This window comes from Poecile atricapillus, chromosome 2, assembly GCF_030490865.1.
Source record: "Poecile atricapillus isolate bPoeAtr1 chromosome 2, bPoeAtr1.hap1, whole genome shotgun sequence".
NCBI lineage: Eukaryota > Metazoa > Chordata > Aves > Passeriformes > Paridae > Poecile > Poecile atricapillus.
In genome coordinates, this window is record NC_081250.1 from 114676126 (window position 1) to 114692087 (window position 15962).

At 53.0% G+C, this 15962-nt stretch overlaps 2 protein-coding genes across 2 annotated transcripts; both read left to right on the forward strand.

Moving 5' to 3' along the window:
- The first annotated feature begins 4492 nt into the window (after positions 1-4492).
- LOC131575811 (transcription factor SOX-17-like) lies at positions 4493-6568 on the forward strand. Its single transcript, XM_058831786.1, has 2 exons — positions 4493-5020; positions 5279-6568. The coding sequence occupies exons 1-2, from the start codon at positions 4729-4731 to the stop codon at positions 6208-6210; spliced, it is 1224 nt and encodes a 407-aa protein (XP_058687769.1). The 5' UTR covers positions 4493-4728; the 3' UTR covers positions 6211-6568.
- Positions 6569-13722: 7154 nt separating this feature from the next.
- Positions 13723-15461, forward strand: LOC131575794 (transcription factor SOX-17-like). Its single transcript, XM_058831758.1, has 2 exons — positions 13723-14146; positions 14405-15461. Exons 1-2 carry the CDS (start codon positions 13855-13857, stop codon positions 15331-15333), a joined length of 1221 nt encoding a protein of 406 aa, XP_058687741.1. The 5' UTR covers positions 13723-13854; the 3' UTR covers positions 15334-15461.
- Positions 15462-15962: the final 501 nt, after the last annotated feature.

The following is a 15962-nucleotide window of genomic DNA, read 5'->3' on the forward strand; positions in this document are numbered from 1 at the left end:
GGTGTTATTCAGACATCATTTGGGTCCACATATTGTCTGTTTGGAAGAGGTATTACAGAAGCACCTAACACTCGTGTCAAACATGTCCCTTCCCACTGGTTCCCATACATTTGGTTTCTGCAGGGAAGGCGTTCTGGGGACATTAGCGCCAAGCCCGAGCAGCCCCGCAGGCGAGAGTTAACCCCTTCCTAGGAGAACCGTGGCTCTCTCCTGCACTGCAGGTCCTCCAGGAGCTGTACCAGCAGAATTCACCAGTAACGTTCGATAACTTCATTGAAAAGCCATTTCCTTCAGACTTCTTCTGACAGTCCTTCACTGCAGTGCCACGGGCTTCGTACACGGCACTGTGTAATTGAGAGAGCGATGGATGGCCAAATTGTATATGTATATGTATATGTATATGTATATGTATATGTATATGTATATGTATATGTATATGTATATGTATATGTATATGTATATGTATATGTATATGTATATGTATATGTATATGTATATGTATATGTATATGTATATGTATGTGTATGTGTATGTGTATGTGTATGTGTATGTGTATGTGTATGTGTATGTGTATGTGTATGTGAATGTGTATCTGTATCTGTAGGTGTAGGTGTAGGTGTAGGTGTATACAGAATGTATTTCCTAGCACCGAGAAAAAAGGATGACAGAAACAGGACGGCAGTCCACGGCTCTCCTTCCTCCTGTGCTCTCGCCAGACCCAGGGCTGAGCCTGCCCAAAGGGAAATACCGCAATCCCTGCACGACCGGGGCGGGGGTGGGGAAGGGGTTGGTTGCTGCCGAGCGCGGGTCCCCCGTGCAGATAAATGCACGGCATTACTCCCGAGCCCCTTTCAGACCTCTCGCCTCAGCTCTGCATCCAGGGGCTGCGGGAGAGCGGCCGTCCCGAGGGGGAGCCCGGGGGGAAAGGGCCGAGCGGGGCCAAGCCCGACCCCCACCCTGCCGGCCGGGGCACATCCCCTGGCGGGGGGACCTCGCTCGTGTCCGCCGGGAGGGGAAAGCGCTCTTACCTCGGAATGGGAGTCGCGCACGTCCCTCTCCCCCCGCCGGACTCCCTGCAGTCCTAAAATGCGGGGACACCGTCGCTTAAGACCCCCCTAAGCAGGCGCGCATAGATGCGGGGAGCTCGCTGTGCGAGGCCGTGCTGTCCCACAGCCGGCTGCCTGCCCCCGGGCCCGCGGCGACGGGACGCGACTCCAGCCAAGCGGCTCCGCTTCGGATGCTGAGGGCAGCTGAGAGCCTCAGCTCTCCTCAGGTCTGCGCGCGTTTGCTGGAAAGCAACTTGCAGATTAAAGTGAGGCAGGCGAAGTAGTAACTTTCTAGATGCCGGGGACTATTACTTTGCTGCAAAGTAATTAATGGTGTTTCCATAGTTAGAGTTTCTGAAAGGGATATTTTTCATTTTTTGGGTTTTGATATTTTTTTCCATTCTATAGTGAGTCCTTCCTGACCAGGGCCTTTGCAATACACTCACTTTCCTAACGTAAAGTCCCAAAAAGTCTTCATTCGGGGAGATTTCTTGCACTATGCAGCGCTGTCGGGCTCGGCTGCTTCATTTAGTGGTTTTGAATCTCTTTAAAGAGGCAAAGTGTGTTGCCTTTAAATACACGTTTAGAAAAAAAAAAAAAAAAAAAGGCTCTTGTCTTGGGAAACTGCTCGATTTGCAGGAAACCCTCCGGATGTTTGCTGCTTTTCATGTGGCATTTGTGGTCCGCTCTGATAACGCTGGGAGCACCACTTCCAACACCGCATTCTGTAATGGACCTGAAATAGAAACACATCTCTCGCCGGAGGATCCCCACTCCGCGCCCCCGCGCTGTGTACCGGCGGGTTTAAAAGGTCAATAAATCAGAAGGATGAACTCTCGGTGGCATTGTGAGGTTGGGAAAGTTAACGAATGACCCCAGGAGTCGTGCGACCACGAAGGTTTCAGGAGTGTCAGAAGAAGCTCCCTGTTAAACGCCGCGGGGAAGTGAAGTCTAAGCACAGAGCGCGACTGGACTAAGAAGCAGCGCAGTGCTGTGTGTTTTAAAGTTACAATTCGAAAATACCCAAACAGCCAAAACAAAAAGAGAGAAAAGAAGGGAGAGAATCTGTCTATGACGCCAGGGGCACTCGAAGGGTCACAAACTGCCAACATTTTCTGTACAAACCAGGGAGCTTTTACTTTCTCGGCTTAGATTCAAAACACACCTTTCTTTCTTTGATCCCAGATCAATGAGCTGTAGAAACGGTTTCAACAAATCTCCCAAACAAAGTCAACTGTAGTTTATTACCTCATGGTTATTATACAGAAAAACATTTTCTTTTCTGCTGAAAGTGACAGCCCTAAAAATTGCTGCAAGCTTTATTTGCAAGCAGTCCCTCTACTCGCTGAACTTTTTCAGTAAAAGCCCCTGCCGGATTTTTTCCCTTGGCTCACGAAAATGTTTCTGCTAATTAGAATGAAAGGGAAATGTTGGCGTTTTAACAAGATCAACTGGTTAAAAAAGGTAATACTCTCTCCTACGGTTTAAACTCCTAGTTGGTTAGTCTTGTCGGAGTCAGTAATGCGGAGTAGGCTGGGAGCTGCTCTGGGAATCAATGGAAATGGACCGGCTCCCTTAGAGCAAAGTGTCGATGCCTACTTGGGTTTTGTTTTGCTTGGAAATCATGTTGCTTGTTCCCTCAGATTCTGTTATCTGCAGGGAAAAACACACACGCTTTCCTCACGCATGCGTTATCTTTAAACACGATTCTGATTCTCTTGAATTCAGAATTTTCTTTGGGTATCGGCAGTGCGTCGGTGCATGACCTGTCTCGGGGCAGCTGGCCTGGGATTGAGGGCTCTGAGTCCCGGCACGTCGGGTCGGGAAATGTCACAACCTGAGCCATAAAACTTAATCCATTAGTACACCATCCTTGCCCAGGTGCGCCTTAAGGTAGTGTCTCAAAGGCGCTGGACTAAAAACGAGTGAAAAAGCACTTTACTCCTGAGAGACTGCTGGTCTGACGCTCGGCTTTTGCAAGCCCCGTTAATTAATTTTACAATCAATTCTAAATGCACAATACTTTTGCAGGAACGGTGTTATTGTATACCAGTTTGAGATTAATTTAAACACACATATATATAGGATCATTGTTTTCACCTCCGCTGCTTTTTGCAGCATGTAACATAAGGACAAAAAGCCGGGCTGTTTGAATCGCTGCCTTTATGTTGGACTAGGGCGAGTGTCTGAACGGAGAAAAAGAAAATTAAAACTTTTTGATTTGATTTAGGCAGATATCAGTCTTTTGGTAATAGTTTCTACTTCTTGCAACAGAGATAAATATGCCATACTGCTATGCTGGAAGCATGGCTTGTTTATAGTCTTTAAAAAAGAGTGGGGAGCAGAAAACTAAATGTAGAAATGACTCGAAAATTTTCTTCACCTGTGTTAGTCCCTGCCAGCTACTGAAATCTTTTTAAAACATCTGTCTGTCAAGTGTAAAGGAGCAGGCTTTACGTTGTGCGAAACAGGAAATTCAATGTTAGAATACGTTAATGGTTATTCTGGCTTCATTCATTTAATTTCAGCGAGAATTCTTACAATATTGGTTTATTTGATCAAAGTGGCAACACAAACAAAGGTGTCCTTAACAAAATAAACCCCTTTGATCTTCAGTTTAAAGCTGAGAGGTTTCTCAAATAAGCATTGATGCATTTAATAGCACCACATAGCAATGCAAATATTAACCAAAGCTTTTGTGAAAACGCCGTATTCTACATTAGTTTGTATGCCAAAAGAGAGCACAAATGGCGCTGAGATAGAATTCTGTTTATTCTGAAGTGATGGAGATTTTTCAAACATCTCTTTGTAATTACAGTTTATTTATTTGGGCGAATCAGAGAAATACTGATAACATAATGACACAAGCAATACGTACTTCAAACTTCAACTTATTAATAACAACAACATACAAGGAATATTCATGCTTTTGAGAGATATTGAACACGTTTATTAGGAAGTCTGAAAAAGTGAGAAAGGATATGTATCACAGGCTTTACTTTGGGTTCAGCATCCTACTGTCCAGAGGGCTGAGCTCTTTCATGGGTTTAAGAGAAGAAATACACTCAGGTAGCAGCAGTACATGGCGAAGTGTGAGTTACAGATGATGTCTTATTGTTCCCAAGCTACGTTTCACATCCACCTGCAGGAGAAGCCACTTGTGGCTCTCAGAGTGTTACAGGCTATCTCGGCACAGCTCTAAATACTCTGTCCCTTTCCCGTTTCGTATCTGCTCCGCTCAAGGACGCCCATCCGCGCACGGCCTCGGCGGGCCGGTGTGCGCTGCCCTTGCGGAGGGCAGGGCTGCAGCCGCTGCCGCTCACGAAGGCGCTGCCGCTGCCCCGAGCCGCTGCCGGGCGGGTCCCGCGGGGGCGGGGGCAGCGCTGGCAGCGGCGGAGCCCGCGATGCGCTCAGGTGCCGCCGGGCCGGGCCGGGCCGGGAGGAGGCGCGGGGGCCGCCCCGCAGGGCAGCGCCGCGGGGGCCACGGCTCCGTCCGGCTGCGCGCCCGCCCCCGCCGCCCCATTGGCCACGCCGCGGCTCAAATAGGGCCGGGCCGGGCGCCGGCTCCGGCAGCAGCGAGCGGGGCCCGAGTGCCGAGAGCGTTCCGTAGGCTGGCCGGAGCTGCTGGAGCTGCCGGCTTTGGCTGCGGTCGGCAGCGCGTCCCTTCTCGTCCCGCCGCGAGATGAGCAGCCCCGATGCGGGCTACGCCAGCAGCGACGACCAGGTGCAGGGGCGGTGCTCGCTGCCCATCATGATGCCGGCCATGTGCCCGTGGGCAGAGTCGCTGAGCCCGCTGGGCGAGGCGAAGGCGAAGGGTGGCTCGGCGCCGTCGGGGCCGTCGGGCGGCCGGAGCAAGGGCGAGGCGCGGATCCGGCGTCCCATGAACGCCTTCATGGTGTGGGCGAAGGACGAGCGCAAGCGGCTGGCGCAGCAGAACCCGGACCTGCACAACGCCGAGCTCAGCAAGATGCTGGGTGAGCGCGGTGTCCCGCGGGGCGGATCCACGCGAGCGAGGAGCCCGGGGCAGTCTCAGGGTCTGGGCTGGGGATGCGGCGAGCGGGGGCCTCCGGGGGCTGTCGTGCCGGGGTCCCGGTGTGGCGGCGGCGTCCGAGGGCGAGCGAGGGTCGCGCACTCCCGGGCGGGGCTGGGGCTGCGGGCGGTGTCGGTGCTGTCGGGAGCGGGCGCGGGTGCCGACGGGCGAGCGGGCGGTCTGACGGTGTCGCTGGGCGCAGGTAAATCGTGGAAGGCGCTGTCGCTGGCGGAGAAGCGTCCGTTCGTGGAGGAGGCGGAGCGGCTGCGGGTGCAGCACATGCAGGACCACCCCAACTACAAGTACCGGCCGCGGCGGCGGAAGCAGGTGAAGCGCCTGAAGCGGGTGGAGAGCGGCTTCCTGCAGCACGGCCTGGCCGAGGCGGCGGCGGCGGGGCCCGGTCTGGGCAGCGAGGTGGCCGGCGGCGGCGGCGGCAGGATGTGCGTGGAGGGCCTGGGACTGGCGTACGGCGAGCAGGGCTACGCGGCGGCGGCGGGCGCGGGCCACTACCGGGACTGCCCGTCGCTGGGCGCCGCGTTCGACGGCTACAGCCTGCCGACGCCGGACCCGTCGCCGCTGGACGCGGCGGAGAGCGAGGCGCCCTTCTTCGCGGCGGGGCTGCAGGAGGAGTGCGCGCTGGTGCCCTACGGCTACGGCCCGCACCCGGCGGCCGCCGAGTACCCGGCGGCGGCGGCGGCGTCCGAGAGCCCGTCGGGCGCGGCGCTGCGGCGGCACCTGCCGCCCGGGGAGGCGCTGGGCGCGGGCGGGTCGCTGCAGGCGCTGCTGGGCTGCCCGGCACCGCTGCACGCGTACTACGGGCAGTGCCAGCCGCCGGGCCCGGGGCGCGGCCCGCCGCTGCCGCCGCCGGGGGCCGTGGGGCAGCCGTCGCCGCCGCCCGAGACGGCGCCGTGCCGGGAGCAGCTGGAGCAGCTGCCGCCGGAGGAGCTGCTGGGCGAGGTGGACCGCACCGAGTTCGAACAGTACCTGCGCTTCGCCTGCAAGCCCGAGCTGGGGCTGTCCTTCGGCGGCCACGACGCGGCCGCGCTGTCGTCGCCCGAGGGCGCGGCTCCCATCTCGTCGGCCGTGTCGGACGCCAGCAGCGCCGTCTACTACTGCGGCTACCCCGACTTGTGAGGGGCTCGCCGGGGCTCGGCACGGACACTGGCAGGGAGGCGCCCGGCCCCGCTCCTATTTATGTAATTTATTTGAATCTTGAGAACTGACAGGGTATCCGTGACCTGCTCGAGGTTTAAAAGGTGGTGTGCCATCTCGCTGTCCAGGTGGTGCGGGTCTTACCATCACTGTCCGACAGTGACATGTTAAACCGCTCCTGCGGTGGAATCATGATTCTAGTGGCACACGGAGAATGAGTTCTGAGATCTTGTTTGAGATCCTTATGCTTTTGTATGTTTTACAGAGTGCTGGATTTTATATGATGGATTTGTACAGATAATTTTGCACTTTTACAATAAAGGGAAAATAATAAAACTGGTTTCTTACAACTCCTCCAAGAGCTCTTATCCTCCTTTGTAATGGATTTTTACTGCCTTTAAAGATACATTTTCAAGTGTCCTTTGCACTGAGCATTGGGTCCTCTCACACTTTCTGTAGATGTAATCTTCCTCTGTCTCTTCTGCTCTGGTTACAGACAAAAAATTTAAGCCTTCAGTAACTGCCTACTTCAGGCTCTAGGTTTTTGCGGGTTTTTACCGCTTTATAGGTGCTTTCTTATAGAGCTAATTCATATGACTGAATTAAAATAAAAGGGGGGGGGGAGGGGGGACCGATTTTATGTTTGAAGTGTAAAAAGTCTCTACGCAAGCGCCTGCTGAAGTACGTTAGGGTTTGGTCCGTTTCTAAGGGAAGCATGGATCCATTGATGAGACGGGTGGATAAGTGCTGGTTTAAGCACTTCTCTCCAGGGGCACAATGGCTTTCGTGTCCCCATCGCTGCTTTGCTGCGCCTGGGCGGGGGTGGCGGTGTATCAGATCTCCTCTCCGGAGCAGAGGAGCTGTAAATCAGGGTTCAAAGTAGGTGAAAAAGTACGACACGAGCCTCCAAAGGGGGAGTCCGGCCGGGAGCAGCCCACTCGGCACCCTGCCACAGCGTCACCTTCACCCGTACCTCCCAGAATCTTACCTTTTCTCTCCTAAAGAATTCCCTCGGTCGCTGTCATCACGTCTAGAGAAATATCTTCGTGTTTGAGAAATGGGCACCCTGCAATTAAACTCGGGGGGGGGGGGGGGGGGGGAAGACCCTTTCATTTAGATGTTAGTACGGAGTCCGGCTGTGGGCTGGGTCTGATAAATTAATTATTCCTATTGCTTAAATCGGGGGGAGGAGATAACAGTCATCTGGGTCGTTTGCTTCCTAAGATAAAGCTGTGGAGCTGAGCACCAGGGAGGAGGGAGCCGAGGCCGAAGTGGCAGACTTGCCCACTGATTAACCTGTCTTCCACGAGGACGGGAAATTAAATTGGGTCCGTTTTCAAATAACAATTAAAGAGACTTATGTTTGTACCCGTGAAAGATAAAACAGATGCAAACTGCCTCAATGAGATTTGAGAGCAGTCTCGTTGGCAAAAAATCGACTTAATAATTGTGTACTATTAGTGAGTCCTGAATCAAAAGGTATTCACACCCTTAATATTTCGTAAAACAGTCTACCTTCTAGTCTCTTAACCTTCCTATTTTACATTCCAAACAGTCTTAAGTTCTAAGAAATATTCCTAAAATATCCATCCTGTCACTCTCTTCACTCCGCTTCCAACTGTACACAAGAAAAATGATGTGATTCTGAAAAAGCTGATACTTCAGAACAAGGACATAATATGTTTTCTTGATCCTTTAATTAGGAAAAAGACATGACATGTTTAAAACATAGACATGTAAACCCAAGAGACAAACGTGTAAGAGAGATTGTTTCTTGTTTGGTTGAATTTTCCTTTTACTATGATATTTAAACCTATAGGATTAAAATAATTTTGTCCTTTTTGCACATGTTCACAGTTTTCTATGGGAAAATCACTTTGGCTGATTTGGGAAATAAGTCAGCAATAAGCTTTTCATAACTTCAGTCACCATTTCTTTCAATTTTTCCTTTAGATGCAGGTTTTGGTCCCCTCTTCTAGCCTTCACCCCAGCTTGTCAGACAGCTGGAGCCTGAAGCAGACTTGAAACAGCAAGTGGATCATAATGAAAGGTCAAATGATTCCACTTTTTCTTCTCTTTCTTTAGTAATAATATCGGAAGGAAATTACACTAAATTGAAATAAATACACCTGTTTTGGCAAGAGTGTTGGCCAGCACAACAGTCCAACACACCACAAGAGTGTGCCAAACTGTGTGTGGTAAAGATGTGGCAGATCTTCCAGCAACCCTTTTGCAGACTCACATCTAAGAAGCATTTTTTTTCCTGTATGTAGCCAGATGTGTAACTCTTTTTTTTTTTTTCAGCCTTTCCCTATGAGAAGAACGGTCTGAAATGTCTGAAACGGAAAGAAATGTCTGAAACGTGTCAGATTTATGCACTGCCAATATGCATGAAGCAAAATATTCTGAATCTCCGTCCAAGCCCTATTTTCCTCAAAGCATCTTGACTTTCTGATTCTAAATGACAGATGCCCAAATATATCCTGTAGCCCTTTTGAAAGCGTTAAACCTCCCTCCCGCCCCACGAGTGCCTATGACAATAGGCACATTAAAAGAAGAACCCCAAAGTGATCAATACCTTTTTGGCAAGTGCTTTCCGAGTCAAGGTTCTCGCTGTCAGGCGGTGAAAGCAGTTGCTACGTGCCCCGGGGGGCTGTGGAGAAGGCTTCAAGTGTGTGCCAGCGACCGAGGTACCTCCTGGCTCCTGGCCGCACTCTTCAGGCAGAGTCGGGGTCTGCCACTGCCACTCCGATCCCTGCACACAGGGCAATACTCTCACTGGAAAGCGCGGTTCTGGTTTACTCCAAAAAGTAAACCACAAAGACAGGGTGGCATCTGCTGAATTTCTCTAACCTTACCCAATCTTTCTCCAGCTAAACAACGGCATTACCTGGGCAGCGCCTTCCAGTCCCTTCCTGCAGGAATGGTGGGTGCTCTCTGAAGTTCACGGAGATCACTTATGTCCCAAAGCCCAAAAGGTATTCAGCTCTTAGTCTTTTGCTTGGTTTGGGGGTTTTTCTGTCCCTTTCTCATTAAAAAGTAAATCCCTAGTAAAGTTTCGATTTTTCTTAACACAGTCAAGTCTCTTACGTTGGTGTCACATTGCAGCTGGAAGAGTTTGGTTTGTTGTCTTTTTTGTCTGAGTGGATTGGTTTGTTTGTGCATTATTTTTTTGTTTATTTTTTTGGTTGGTTGGGTTTTTTTTGTGTGTGTGTTTTTTGTTTTGTTTTGTTTTTTGTTTTGATGGTCTTTGTGTGTGTGTATGTGTGTGTGTGTATTCTCTCTGTCTTGCTGAAGTATATGGATAGAAAAGTAAGTGGGCCTAATGTGGACAAAAGAGATTTCAGGCCAAAATACTGAATTAAAGTCAGCTCGAGGTTCGTCCATACAGGGCAGGTGGCAGGAAAGCCAGGAGGTCAAAATAACAACACTTGCTTATGCAGAGGAGCTGGAAATGTCTCTGAAACCTCCCCCCCCACCCCCCAAAAAAAAAAAAAAAAAAAATCCCCAACGGAACAATCAGCCTCCACATTAACATAACAGTTCTGCCCATTTCTGTAGCTGTGTGCTTTTCCAGCTACAAAGACGAAAATCGCTAGAAGACAGCAACAATACTGCTGATGAATTTCTCCTTGTACACAAATTTAGTTTGCTTATGTGGCAACCCTATTCTTGTGTTGTAGTAAATCCTGTCCCAGTCCCCCCGAGAAGGACGACAGAAACCCCTGACAAGTGTTAGCATGCCAGCACGGGATCAGGAGCCAATAGCCCGGGCACGGCTGGCGTGGGTGGCAGGGACATGCCATTGGCAGCCTTGCGACAAGAGACATTAGTGTGCTGACATGAGGTGACTGCACTTATCGCTGCACCGAGGGGCGAGAGCGACTGACAGAACTGTGAAACCCAGTAATTACGCACCCGCATTTGCTTAATGTTAAACAGTCAAGTAATGTGTTGACTAATTAAATGCCTGCGAGATCAGAGTTCAGTCGCCCTCTTCAGATTTCCGTCTACAAAAATAGGAATTTCGTTCACCTTCTCTGTGTTTGGACAGAGGCTCTTAAACACGACAGCTGGCTGTGCATCTAAGATTGTGCTTATCATCCAAGGCTTCTCGCAGACTGCTGTATTTTAGCATTTTAAGTGTATGATTTTACCCTGAATTATTTACTCAGAAGGTCTGTCACATAAACAGACCTTACCTAAGATATGACTCTTGTCCCAGATCAAATGCTAAAGAATTCCCCTCGTTCCTGATGACATCTTAGTGACTTCTGCTTTGGATGCTTTGGATGCAGCAGCTAGGAAAAAGCCCTCGAAGTCCACACCTTCTAAAGAAAAAAAAAAAAAAAAAACCCAAAGAAAAAGAAAAAGAAAATTATTGCGATTTCTACACTATAAAATGACGGGTTATGAATGCATTTGCAGAGAAAGAGGTAGATAATTTGTTTCCCTTCCCTGCTCCGAGGTTTGCAAACCCGCCCGGTCGTCGTGCTGTTAACACTCACTCACATTCTGTTCTTGTTCTGGATTACGGATTCCCGTAGGTGTTTGTGGCTTCCCGAGGCTGAAGATCGGGTGGCATTACATGCTTGTATTTATTTCTGGAACTCGTTTTAAAGCCTTTGCTTTTGTTTTTGTTTTTTTTTTTTTTTTTTTTTCCCTAATGTGTGCTGTTGAATCTCTGGTTTTGCTGCTGGAAAGTCACTCAGGGGAGCTGCTGATGGTGATGGACAGGTAGAGATGCTTTAGGGGACAAACCCGAAGAACTCATGCCGCCGAGGTGTTACGTGGTACGGCTGGATGAATTACACGATGCAATCCTTGTCGCTGCGTGATTCTGCTCGCCGCCCGGTGCTTTGACCCGGTCAGCTGCGATTTGCCCCATTTCGTGTCTGCTGAAGAAAACCTACGGCAGACTCGGGAGGTGGGGTGTCTCCTGCCCCAATATTCCTCACTCATGTCCCCGGCGTGCTTCGGGCAGGGACAGCGGGCACCAGTTCCCAGGCTAACCGGGCTGATACGGGAGGCCCAGCCCGTGGGTGGAGCATCCAACCCTCCGCCCTGAGCCCCCGCCCGGCAGCCTCTGGGGTGGGAAAGTCCGCGGTGACCCCTCCAAAAGAGGAACACGGACAGCGCAGCGGAGCGCACGGAGGGGTGAAACAAGGGGACGGGGTCACCGTGCGGGTGGCCGGAAAGGGCAGCAGAGCGTCTCCAGGCTCAAAGACAGCCCGCTAAAAGCAGTGCAGACTTGTAAGACAGGTCCAGTTGCCCCTGTCCTTGAGGATGTCAACATTTTCTCAAAAAAATCTACTCCAAGTTAACTAGATGACTAGTTTTTATCCTAGGGGAATTTAAAGTACATGTCCAAGGAATACAAGTGATCCTCTTTCATATTATGTGTATGTGTGCATGTTAAAAAAACAGAGCAAAGAAGCTATTCTCTGTTGATAGGACACAGGAAAATAATTTTAAACTAAAAGAGGATCCTTTCAGATCCACTAGAAAGAAGCAGGATTACAACGAGGGTGGTAAAACACTGGAACAGGTTGCCCAGGGAGGTTGTGGACTCCGCGTACTTGGAAGTGTTCAAGACGAGGTTCGATGGGGCTTTGAGCAGCCTGGTCTGGTGAAAAGTGTTCCTGCCCATGAGAGGGGGCTGGAATTAGATGATTTTTAAAGTCCCTTCCAACCCAAACTAGTCTGTGATTACTTCCTGCAGTTTAAAGTGTTTATATATAAATGCATTCAGCTAACTTCTATCTGAAAGAAATTATTTCAAACTTGATCTGACATCACTACCATTAACAATGGGTTGCTTCCCAAATAGGTATTCTGCCCTCCGAACCTTTCCCAGCCTGCAAGAACTTACATTCGCATTTGCGGGTTCCAGACCTATGTGGAAGATGGAGGACTCTAATTCGTGTGGGTCTTTAAAGATCTAACTCAGAATTTTATATTCGACTTTAAGCAAAACATGAACACAGAGGTACCGGGAAAGAAACTGTGCGATGACTTAAATATTTCCTGTGTCCGTCGCTGGGGAGAAGACAGGGGTTCCCCGAAAGCAGGAATCTCTCGAGGGCGCTCCTGCTCCCGCTCCCCACCCGGGATTTACCGCAGTGCCTGGAGGGAGCCCGGCCCGGCTGCCCCATATACCCGGCTATGATAGGATGTCATGGAAAAGCGCCTTACTGGAGTGGGAAAAAAAAGGCGTTAATGACCGGTAAACTTAATTAATGAGGGCATTATGTATTGAGAGATTATTATTTATTTATCGAGGGATTTATTTAGTTGTTTTTTTTTTAATCGCCTTTTTCATGTTTTTTCTATTCAGATAAGATGTTATCTCATGTATCAAGGCACAGATGCGCCTTTCAGCTTGTCCAGTTATACCTGAGCACAAGAAAATGCTCCAAGAAACACATCCCAGGTCGTGCCAAGGTTTGTAAGGCGCGCGAATGCTCGTTTATGGGCAAACTTTCTATGCACTCTTCCTGTATGAAATATGACACTGATAACACATCTTCCGAGGTGCGCGTTGAAAAATAGGGTTGTTGCTACTATTGAAAATACGGTGGAATATTAGAAAACCGAGACGAGAAGAATGATTACAGTTTATGAGAACATCCCATTTATCAAGACCGCTCTCAATAAAACGGCAGTAGAATAGGTGTAAATGTAATCAAAGCTTCCTCGAACCCATCGAACCTATAATCAGGAAAAACAAACAGTATTGCCTTTACAGTTTTTCTATATATTCCGATAAAATGAGGGTCGGCTTAATTTTGAATACGTCGTGATTTAATGAAACCAAGTTGCCAAGGAGGCAAAGCACAGAGACCTGACGGCAAGGGGATCCTACAAGGCAGTGGCAGTGACAGCCAGAAGGGAAAAAAATCTCTCTGTTGGCGGAACTCTCTCGGCACAGCTGAAAGCGCGGATGCACCGAAGCATTCGGAGCACTTGGTTACAGGCGGAGGGGCGGCTCGGATCTGCTCAGGTAGCACGACAGGGAAAGAAGGTGAAGTGTGAGTTACAGATGATTACTTGTCTTATTGTTCCCAAGCTACGTTTCACATCCACCTGCAGGAGAAGCCACTTGTGGCTCTCAGAGTGTTACAGGCTATCTCGGCACAGCTCTAAATACTCTGTCCCTTTCCCGTTTCGTATCTGCTCCGCTCAAGGACGCCCATCCGCGCACGGCCTCGGCGGGCCGGTGTGCGCTGCCCTTGCGGAGGGCAGGGCTGCAGCCGCTGCCGCTCACGAAGGCGCTGCCGCTGCCCCGAGCCGCTGCCGGGCGGGTCCCGCGGGGGCGGGGGCAGCGCTGGCAGCGGCGGAGCCCGCGATGCGCTCAGGTGCCGCCGGGCCGGGCCGGGCCGGGAGGAGGCGCGGGGGCCGCCCCGCAGGGCAGCGCCGCGGGGGCCACGGCTCCGTCCGGCTGCGCGCCCGCCCCCGCCGCCCCATTGGCCACGCCGCGGCTCAAATAGGGCCGGGCCGGGCGCCGGCTCCGGCAGCAGCGAGCGGGGCCCGAGTGCCGAGAGCGTTCCGTAGGCTGGCCGGAGCTGCTGGAGCTGCCGGCTTTGGCCACGGTCGGCAGCGCGTCCCTTCTCGTCCCGCCGCGAGATGAGCAGCCCCGATGCGGGCTACGCCAGCAGCGACGACCAGGTGCAGGGGCGGTGCTCGCTGCCCATCATGATGCCGGCCATGTGCCCGTGGGCAGAGTCGCTGAGCCCGCTGGGCGAGGCGAAGGCGAAGGGCGGCTCGGCGCCGTCGGGGCCGTCGGGCGGCCGGAGCAAGGGCGAGGCGCGGATCCGGCGTCCCATGAACGCCTTCATGGTGTGGGCGAAGGACGAGCGCAAGCGGCTGGCGCAGCAGAACCCGGACCTGCACAACGCCGAGCTCAGCAAGATGCTGGGTGAGCGCGGTGTCCCGCGGGGCGGATCCACGCGAGCGAGGAGCCCGGGGCAGTCTCAGGGCCTGGGCTGGGGATGCGGCGAGCGGGGGCCTCCGGGGGCTGTCGTGCCGGGGTCCCGGTGTGGCGGCGGCGTCCGAGGGCGGGCGAGGGTCGCGCACTCCCGGGCGGGGCTGGGGCTGCGGGCGGTGTCGGTGCTGTCGGGAGCGGGCGCGGGTGCCGACGGGCGAGCGGGCGGTCTGACGGTGTCGCTGGGCGCAGGTAAATCGTGGAAGGCGCTGTCGCTGGCGGAGAAGCGTCCGTTCGTGGAGGAGGCGGAGCGGCTGCGGGTGCAGCACATGCAGGACCACCCCAACTACAAGTACCGGCCGCGGCGGCGGAAGCAGGTGAAGCGCCTGAAGCGGGTGGAGAGCGGCTTCCTGCAGCACGGCCTGGCCGAGGCGGCGGCGGCGGGGCCCGGTCTGGGCAGCGAGGTGGCCGGCGGCGGCGGCGGCAGGATGTGCGTGGAGGGCCTGGGACTGGCGTACGGCGAGCAGGGCTACGCGGCGGCGGCGGGCGCGGGCCACTACCGGGACTGCCCGCCGCTGGGCGCCGCGTTCGACGGCTACAGCCTGCCGACGCCGGACCCGTCGCCGCTGGACGCGGCGGAGAGCGAGGCGCCCTTCTTCGCGGCGGGGCTGCAGGAGGAGTGCGCGCTGGTGCCCTACGGCTACGGCCCGCACCCGGCGGCCGCCGAGTACCCGGCGGCGGCGGCGTCCGAGAGCCCGTCGGGCGCGGCGCTGCGGCGGCACCTGCCGCCCGGGGAGGCGCTGGGCGCGGGCGGGTCGCTGCAGGCGCTGCTGGGCTGCCCGGCACCGCTGCACGCGTACTACGGGCAGTGCCAGCCGCCGGGCCCGGGGCGCGGCCCGCCGCTGCCGCCGCCGGGGGCCGTGGGGCAGCCGTCGCCGCCGCCCGAGACGGCGCCGTGCCGGGAGCAGCTGGAGCAGCTGCCGCCGGAGGAGCTGCTGGGCGAGGTGGACCGCACCGAGTTCGAACAGTACCTGCGCTTCGCCTGCAAGCCCGAGCTGGGGCTGTCCTTCGGCGGCCACGACGCGGCCGCGCTGTCGTCGCCCGAGGGCGCGGCTCCCATCTCGTCGGCCGTGTCGGACGCCAGCAGCGCCGTCTACTACTGCGGCTACCCCGACTTGTGAGGGGCTCGCCGGGGCTCGGCACGGACACTGGCAGGGAGGCGCCCGGCCCCGCTCCTATTTATGTAATTTATTTGAATCTCCTTGGGACAGTTCCACAAAGTTTGTCTGAGTGGACGCAAGTTACTATCCTGATTATCCTAAAGGCTGCAAGCCTCATTCGAACTGTTTCTCGGCTAGCTAATGGAATGTTTACATCTCTTTTTTCCTTTTGTTCATGCGCGCAATTATTGATATTTTTGAAAAATCAGCGGTCTTACTTGTTTGCCCAGAATGTGTTTCTAGTTGTGTTTTTAACTGTTTTTTTTTTTTTTTTTGTATTTCTGGAAAATAAATTAATCTACTGCTTTTTCTGTCATTCTTCTTGGCCTCGTGGCCCTTGAGTGAGACTAATCCAAAGTTAAGTCTGTCATGCCCTCAGGCAATGCTTTCTGAAGGCGGGAATGTTTCTTTCACCGTGACAGTGGCTTTAAAACGTCCTCCAGGACCAAAGATGTTTTTTTCCTCAGATGATGGTTGCTGTATTCTTATCACATAGCTTAATGGTCAGATCTCTGCTGCAGGTCTGTCTTGGAGTACACAACTCGTGATTGTACTTGTGTGCGTTTTATAGGTTTTTTCTTTCTGATTTC

Bases quoted from the DNA above. Each gene is read 5' to 3' on its own strand.
- LOC131575811 (XM_058831786.1), top strand. From the start codon at position 4,729: ATGAGCAGCCCCGATGCGGGCTACGCCAGCAGCGACGACCAGGTGCAG. The intron at 5,021-5,278 runs GTGAGCGCGGTG...CGCTGGGCGCAG, and splicing joins CGAGCTCAGCAAGATGCTGG to GTAAATCGTGGAAGGCGCTG.
- LOC131575794 (XM_058831758.1), top strand. From the start codon at position 13,855: ATGAGCAGCCCCGATGCGGGCTACGCCAGCAGCGACGACCAGGTGCAG. The intron at 14,147-14,404 runs GTGAGCGCGGTG...CGCTGGGCGCAG, and splicing joins CGAGCTCAGCAAGATGCTGG to GTAAATCGTGGAAGGCGCTG.